The sequence below is a fragment of the Pistacia vera genome, unplaced genomic scaffold (genome assembly GCF_008641045.1).
Source record: "Pistacia vera cultivar Batoury unplaced genomic scaffold, PisVer_v2 Contig747, whole genome shotgun sequence".
Lineage (NCBI taxonomy): Eukaryota > Viridiplantae > Streptophyta > Magnoliopsida > Sapindales > Anacardiaceae > Pistacia > Pistacia vera.
Genome location: NW_022196609.1, coordinates 185,686 through 194,841, shown reverse-complemented (window position 1 = coordinate 194,841; position 9,156 = coordinate 185,686). Strand labels below are relative to the sequence as shown.

Below are 9,156 nucleotides of genomic sequence, written 5' to 3'. Positions count from 1 at the left end.
CGTCTAGCAATGCTCCATAACCTCTAAGCTACAATGAAGTTAAACTCCAATGAACTTTTTTTCCCGATCGTACGTTCTATGTAGTAAAATCCCTCCGTCATCTAATCCCGATTAAGTATAGGTTCATGGTATGTCAAAACCCTTAACTTAATCTTTACCCGAATTGTCAATAAATACAATGGAATGTGTCATCATGAAAACTCCTTCTTTCATATGACTATTTTGTACCCTAGCCATAGATTTCCTTTTTCCAATGTTTATTGACATTCATCTGGGAACTCGAGACCAAACCATTTCGAGCCAATGGATCCCATCTTGACCATCACTTGTCCTCGCACATGAATAACATATGATCAAACCAGCTTCTTACACAAGACATGACTAGTCTCGTGTATATACACCATATGAATTATATGCATCCTATGTCGAGTCTAACCGTGATGTCTTAGGTCTAAGGATTAGTGGTACACTAGTATGATCCTATGATGTATTATTGACCACATTCTAAATGTCTATGTGATTCATTGTAATCGGCCATATTCGATAAACAGTTCACCAACCTTTTATCCATGCTAATGCCCTAGTGATATACCTCTTATAATCACCCACACTAATACCATCACATGATATTAAATGGAGGCATTCAGCATGCCTAATATTATTGACCAATTAACATTACTTACATATAGAATGCTTCGATGATTTGATCTTCTAAAGATCTGTATCATCCAGACATTTTACATGCATTATAAATAGTATAAATGAAGCAATAAACAACATGTGAAATCATAACTCTTTCTTCTATTCTTAAAAGAATATTTACGAGATATAATGCCCTGAAACCGACAACACGATTGGTTCCTAGGGCATACACTAACAATTACCACAGATCCCCTCATGTATTTCTCTCATGATATAGTTTGCTTCACCATCTGTTACACATCGGAGGATGGGAGTGTTAAACCCTCGTTTATACAACTGATCTCCGATGAGAGTGTAACAAGCAGTTCTAGTTCGCGGGAGTCTTGCCTTAGTCTTCTTGTTAGGAAGAATCCTATCTCTGAGATATTGAATAATCTGAGTCATCTAGGAAATAGACTTAGTTGCGACTACCTGATCAGGTGAGCTGATGTTGGGAACTTCGATGTACTTAACCGGAATACTATTTGACGCGTCAGAGTCCAGTGAGGAGGCTATCTTTGCCAAAGCATCCGCAATAGAATTACTATCCCTCGGGATCTACTTGATCGTATAATGCTTGAAGGGATTGAGTGTAGCCTTGACTTTCTTCAAGTAACTGATCATATTCTCTTCTTTGGCCTGATACTCTCCCAAAATCTGGTTAACAACTAGTAGGGATTCTCTATTGATGTCGATCATATCTGACCTCATTTCTCTTGCTAGTCGCAGACCAACAAACATCACCTCATATTCAGCCTCATTATTCATAGCTTTGAATCCAAACCTAAGGACTCCATAAATGTGGTCCCCTCAGGGCTAATGAGCAGAAGACTAGCTCTGGCTCTTCTCCTGTTTGAAGACTCATCAACATAGAGACTTTACGTTGACAAGTTTCAAACAATTTTCTAGACAACTTCACTAGCTGGTTGTTCAGATTCTCGATCTAACTGATGAGAGAAATAAAGTTAGCAACATCTTGCCCTTTAATTCCTGCTTTCGATCTGTAATGCAGATTGAACTGGCTTAGTTCCATAGCCCACTTAAGCAACTTGTCTGAAGCCTCTGGCTTCTGAAGGACTTGCCTGAGTGGGTAGTTGGTTAATACATGAATGGTGTGAGCATGGAAGTAAGGTCACAGCTTCCTGGAAGCGATCAACAAGACATAAGCTAATCATTCCATCACTGGATACCGTCAACATCCAGTAGCCGTTTGCTCATGTAATACACTAGTCACTAAATTTTACCCTCTTCCCAAATAAGAGCTATGTTGACCACATACCGAGAAACGAACAAGTAGAAAAATAAGATTTCCTTGAGAAGAGGCTTGGACAGAAGATGTGGTTTTCTGAGATGGTCTTTTATGCTTTGGAATGCTCGCTCATATTCTAGAGTCCATTAAAATCTCTTGTTGGCCCTGAGTATATTGAAGAACGACAAACAATGATCCATTGCTTTTGATATGAAGCGATTGAGAACTATTATTCTCCCATTCAAGCTCTAAACTTGCTTTCAATTAGTGGGACTTTTCATATCTAGGAGAGCTTGGATCTTCTCAAGGTTGACTTCAATTCCCTGATGGTTAACCATATACCTTAGGAATTTCCCTGAGGATACTCCAAAAGAACACTTAAGAGGATTAAGTTTCATTCTATATCTCCGGAGTATATCAAACATTTCCACGAGGTTAGCTATGTGATTTGAAGCGACATGCGATTTGACCAACATGTCATCGACATAAACCTCCATTGATTTTCTAATCTGCTAGCTAGGAAAACTTACGGTTAACCAAACACTAGTAGCTCACCCCAATGTTTTTCAGACTAAAGGGCATTACTTTGTAGCAGTATAATCCTCAATCTATAATATACGAGGTATGCTCCTCATCAAGCATGTACATCGGGATCTGATTATATCTCGAGTAGGCATCCATGAAACTTAACAACTCATGCCCGGAAGTGGTATCAACGAGCTGATCGATTCTGGGCAAAGGGAAATTGTTCTTTGGACAAGCTTTGTTGAGATCCGTGAAAGCAAAATAGGTTTGCCACTTGCCATAAGGTTTCTTCACCAAAATAGGATTGGCGACCCAAGTCGGGTAATGAGCCTCCCGAATGAACCCGATTGAGAGGAGCTTATCCACATCAACTTTAAAAGCAGCATAACGTTCTGGGTCCATAGCTCTTCTTTTCTGGCAAACTTTCCTGACTTCACTATCGAAGTTGAGTGCATGACATATTACATTCAAGCTAATCCCGACCATGTCAGCATGAGTCCATGTAAAAATATCTATATTCTGACTGAGGAAGCTCGTTAGTGAGCTGAGAGTTAAGATTGCTTCCGATTGTCAATGCATGAGTGAGCTCGTTTTGGTCGACTGATACCTTAGATACAGTCTCAATAAGCCCACTGTGGGAATACTCCTCCTTAACACGAGGATCTATGCTATCTTCCAATGGACTTGGCTATGGTTCGATCCTGCTGATCGCCATAGCCTGCTTAGGAATGCCTATTGGCTTTCCTTTCCCTTTGCATGCCATCTGTAATGTTTTTACATAGCAATCACAAAATTCACACTGAGACCCTTTAACTTCCCCACACCCTGTCAAAGTGAGAAATTTTATCTTCAAATGATAGATGAAGGTGACAGCTTTGAAGTTTCGTGTAGAGGTCGTCCCAATATGTCATTAAAAGCAGACATATAGTCTATCACAATAAATTTTGTCATCTTAGTCATTTCGTGGGTCTCAGCCAAAGTGACAAGAAGTGCAATCATTCCCTTGGGAATAAGATGATCCCTAGTAAAGCCATAGAGGGAGATAAAGGCAGGCTTCAAATCTACCTCTTCAATTACATTTCCTCGAATGCTCGTAGGAATAAGATGTTCACGACGCTCCCATTATCCTCCAACATTCTGTGGACTTCGCATCGACCTATTTCAGCCGCAATGATGAGTGCATGCTCATGAGGGTGATGCAATCGTACTACGTCTTTCTCCGAGAAGGTAATCTCTTCCTCTCTATGCACCTTAACAGGTCGTGGTGTTGTATTTAATACACTCACGAGATCATGACAAGCCTTTCAAGCATACTTCTCCTGAGCACCTCGAGAATTCCCCGTGAGGTAAGGTCTTCTAAATTAATACCAACGAAATTGAGACCCTTACGATCACGAATCTTCTTCCAATCGTCCTCTTGATCCTTCTCCTGAGTGGGAGTAGGACCATTAACATACTCCTGAAGTGCCTCTTTTTAATGAGGTCTTCAATAGCCTGCTTAAGAGCTAGATATTTATCAGTATGATGCCCATTATTTCGATGATAACGGCAATACTTCTTATTGTTTCTTATTGAATGAGGATTTTCCATGGGCTTTGGCTCTCCGAGTAGACTAGCTTCTTCTGATTTATCCAGAATAGCTGATACCGATGCATTCAATGGAGTGAACAAATTCTTATCGCAATTGCGACGAGGGACCTAGGCATAAGATTTCTTGGGCTCAAACCACCGTTTCTTTCCCTTTCCTAATCGTCATTAGCCTATTTGCAATCAGGTCTTTTACTACTCTCTCCCAAACTTTCCTCCCTCAGATTAGGAGCGCTGGTCGAAGGACCGAGGTCGTGGCGATTCAAAGTAGCCATTGAATTTTCAATCCTGATATATTTCTTAGTGAGGTTGTAGAAGCAAGTGAGGGAAATATCATCCTCAAATTGCAATTTCTTCCATATGTCGGTTTGTGGGCGAACTCCTATAATAATAAAAGTTTGAACTAAATCTTCGGGTGTATTAGCCACCTTATCTAGCTCCTTGTGGAACCTGTCAATATAGGACTGAAGGGATTCCTCTCCTGCTGTATGTTGCTAAGATAGCTCAACAGCATTGAGAACTTCCTATTAGCCTGGAAGTGTCTCAAAAATAACGAACTCATCTACGGCTATGAGTTGATAAATCCTAGTGGAAGCAATCTAAACCAGCGCTTAGCATGGGCAGTCAGAGTCACTACTAAATAGCGACATTTCCCCAAGTTAGAAACTTGGTGAAGCTCCATGAGGTCGTTAAACTCATAGAAATGAGCCTACGGATCAGAATTCCCATCGAATGCTCGCATATCGAGCATTCTAAATCTTGACGGGAGAAGAGCGATCAAAACTACTGGGGAAAAGGGAGACGCCTTAGCGACCTACTCTCGCTTGTTCTGCTGAGCTCTAAGCTGATCCAAAGCTCGCTGTAACTCCTCAATCTGAGGAAGCGAAGCCACTTGGGGATCACTTTCTGCAATATGGGTTTGCTCCCCACGATTGTGATTAAGGAAAGACCACAGATCAGACTCTTCCATGCCTCGGTCGAAGCCTTCGGCATACCTTGGCACATGCTGGCTGGAGCCATGTGAAGGCACTAAATGGTTTGGGGAGTTATCCTGACCTCCACGGTGGTCAGAATCAGCCTGCGGATGGTAGGTATCTCCCTCGTGGTGATGGTCGGAACATCATTCCGGCGATAATAGAAATCTCCATGTCGTACACTCTTGTGGGGGTGCCCATGCGATGTGGCGTGAGATGGCTCATGATGTGACATACCGCCAAGTCGCAAAGCTACAGGTATTCTACATGCTTCATGACCGGTATTCACTAGGCCTTTCGAGCCTTTTGGCCCATTGTCAGCCACATGTTTTCCCTTGCTCTTATGCATTGTAGTGCGCGTGGTATGAGCTTTTGGCCATTTCCACGCCTTAGTACGACCTCTAGGCATTTTTGGAGGTGGTACCACCTTTTCAAAATTGGGCGGTATGACTTGATCCAAACGATCTAACATTCGATTAACTGTTTGGAGAGTATTATTAAACCTCTCCAGGTAATTCATCACAGTTGGATTGAGCTAGGAGGTCAAGGGGATGTTTGCGGCGGTACCTTGGGGAACTAGCTAGAGGTATTTCGGGAGAAGTAACTCCCTGTACTTGGGGGATCTCCTCATTGTTGGTGCTAGTGTTCTCGGTTTCGAGACCATGAGTCATTTGTTCACAAGTAGAACTGAGTGATCACAAAGTTTGAATGAGAGCGGATATAAAATCTGGAGCACTTCCTCTAGCATCAAACTGTTGATGCGTGATTTTGACACCAACGACGCGCACATGCAAAGTGTTAAGAAAGTCTTAGAAATTACACGTGATTGATTATGAGAGTTTATCAATGTAATTGAATGCAAAGACTGAATAATGAATGAGAAATGATTTTTAAAGTAGTTCGGATGCTTAAAACGATTCCTAAGTCCACTGTTTCTTTTATATATGAGAGATTACAAGAGGTCGCGTATAGTGAACAGCGAGCAGAGGTACAATAACTGAGTATTCAGAGAGAATATCAAGTCAATCTCTTTCTCATAGGTTCTTTGCTCTGAAAATAAAGATTACAATCAGAATCAAAATGAGGGTTCACGATCCCGAAAATGAGAGGGGGAGTCCTCTATTTATAGTAATGGGATTCAAGGTAATTATTACAAATCTGCAAGTGGGTAGGTGTCGTGCAAATCCTTCCTTATCTTCCATTGGCTAATAACTTAGGAAATATCCTCAAATTATCTGAGGCTTGGACAGGTGTGCAGTCCTTAGTAACTTATAGACAAAACCTGGATCTGATAAGTTGATGATAGCCGTATTTTTTCTGTCTTGGGGTAACGTGGCAGCTTCTGGATGGCACAAAACCTTCCTGAACTCTGATTGGTGCTTGCTGGTGTAAACTTATGTCAACCCTGGTTTTTTAGATATAACACTTAGTATTCTACTTTATTATATATATTTCGCTAGATGACGTTAGTGATTGTGTTTCCGCTACATAACGGTTGAGAATGAGAAATAATCCAATTGATAGTTTTGTACACTAGTGGATAACAGGACAAACACGTATGCAATTTATTCAACCCTGTCACAATGCTACTGTACCCACAGTGTCATGGAATTTCAATTCGGCAATGTTTTATTATCGGATTCCTGAGTGGCTAAAAGAATATATTATCAGCTATACTTAGGTAACTAAGTTCAGAATCTTGGAACACCTTGTATTTGGAGGAAACCTAAGCCAAATAATTTATCTCGAATTTTCCAACCTTAAATTTTAAAAACTTATGAATGCTTTCCACTTCGAAATTTCCCGAGGAAATGAAAGAAAGCTATATGTTTATTTCCCTCCTCCTCTGTCTTCTTTCTTTCAATCTCGCAGTTCACACAGAGTCCAACCGAGACTCCATACACATGGAAGCACTAAAGGCCAGCCTGGAAAACTCGAGCATTTTGAAGTGGTTCGACCCGGAACCGTGTAAATGGAATTACATTACATGCAGGCAAAACCGAGTGATTAGGATCCAAATTAACTACTTAAGCCTGGGAGGAAGCCTTCCTCAAGACCTCCAGTACCGTGACGCTTTGGAAATTCTTGAGGTGGCGAGCAACCGACTCAGTGGGCCAATCCCAAGTCTTGCTGGTTTAAGTTATCTTAAACATGCGCAGTTTGACAAAAACTTCTTTTCACATGTGCCCTTTGATTTCTTTAGAGGATTAACGTCATTACGATCTATAAGTTTTGATTTTAATCCAAATATCTCTTCCTGGGAGATACCTGAGAGTTTGAAAGATGCCAGAGGTTTGAAGAGCTTTTCTGCAAATGTTGCTTGTATTTCTGGGACAATTCCGGACTTCTTTTGGGCGGATACATTTCCTCGTTTAAGGCACTTGCATTTGGCTATGAACAATCTCCATGGGAAAATTTCATCGAGTTTTGCCAAGTCTTCGATTCAAACCCTTTGGTTACATGACCAAAATAGCGATTTCAAGCTCCATGGATCAGTTGCAGTGTTGCGAAACAAGACTTCTTTGACTAAAGTTCGGCTTGCTGGTAATTCTTTTACTGGTCCTTTGCCAGATTTATCTAAGCTCATTAGTTTGGAAGAATTGAATTTGAGATATAATTGGTTGACGGGTGTTGTTCCTTTGTCTTTGGCTAACCTTCCTAAGCTTAGTAATCTCTATCTGGCTTATAATTTGCTTCAAGGTCCAACTCCAGCCTTTGTTAATTCTAAACTTGATTCGGATATAGGAAAAGACGCAAATGGATTTAACAGTTTTTGCTTAGATGATCCTGGTGTTGCTTGTGACAGTGGGGTCGAAGTTTTGTTGTCCATTGCAGAGTCTATGGGTTATCCACTGGTGTTTGCAAAGAGTTGGAAAGGAAATGACCCTTGTGATTCCTCTCGGATATTGGAAAGGGATCTCATGTGATGATAAAGGAAACATTAAGGTTGTTAATTTAAAAAATTTGGGGCTTTCAGGTAAAATTTCTTCCAATTTTGCTATTCTTGCATCATTGGAACAATTGATACTTTCCAATAATTCACTTACAGGTCCTATACTGTTAATTTGGGGGCAAGAAATGTGAAAATGAAGAATTCTCTTATTCAATCAATGAGAAGTCTGTTACATTGTTGCTTATATACAAAGAAATAATACACAACCGTTTAACTAATTTCTTCTAACTGTCTTAACAAACTTACAGCTCAGCATAACTAATTTCTAACTAACTAAGTTTTCTTCTATATACATAACAACTTGATCTTTAACACTCCCCCTCAAGTTGGCATCTTATGTATATCTTTCAAGCATAACTTGGACAAAAGTTTTTCATGTTAAAGCCTTCCCAACCCTTTTGTCATCACGTCTGCCACTTGTTCTCCAGTTGGTATATATCTTGCAATGATCAAACCTCCTTGAATTTTCTCTCTTATAAAATGACAATCTATCTCTATGTGTTTTGTTCTCTCATGATACATGGGATTTGCCGCAATCTGCAATGCTGACTTATTATCACTGTAGGATAGAGCAATGCCGGTATTTGGCTTCATCATCAAGCTCTTTAAGCAAGCCTGTAACCAAACAACTCTAACAGCTACAGCCCTGCTTCTATATTTTGCTTTGCAGATGTCTTGCCACAGTATTTTGTTTCTTTGATTTCCAGGACAGAAGAGAATCTCCATCTGATGCAGTATCCTGATACTGATTTCTACTGACTGCGCAAGCTGCCCAATCTGAATCACAAAAGGAAATTAACTCTTTTGTACTTTTTGCGGACGAACAACCCAAGTGCTGGTCCTTTTTCACATATCTTATAACCCTTAATGTGCTTCCATATGTGATTGTTTAGGAGTCTATATGCTGACTTAAAGTCTGGACAGCGAATGAAATGTCTGGCCTGGTCATGGTTAGATATAACAACTCCCACCATTTCCGAATACACTAGGATCTGACAGCAACTCATCCTTTTCAACGGTGGGAACTTTTGATCATACTCATATGAAGTCAGTTTTAGATTTTGTTCAAGAGGAGTGTCAGCAGGTTTTGCAGCAGCAATCCAGCCTCCGAAATGAGTTCTATGGCATATTTTCTGGTTTAAAACAATTCCTTCAGAGGACCTGCAACTTCAATTCCAAGAAAGAAT

General features: G+C 40.4%; 1 protein-coding gene across 1 annotated transcript; it reads left to right on the top strand.

Moving 5' to 3' along the window:
- Window positions 1–6,920: 6,920 nt before the first annotated feature.
- Window positions 6,921–7,943, top strand: LOC116115595 (receptor protein kinase TMK1-like). The gene has a single exon (XM_031401728.1). It carries the CDS (start codon window positions 6,921–6,923, stop codon window positions 7,941–7,943), a length of 1,023 nt encoding a protein of 340 aa, XP_031257588.1.
- The last annotated feature ends 1,213 nt before the right edge of the window (window positions 7,944–9,156 follow it).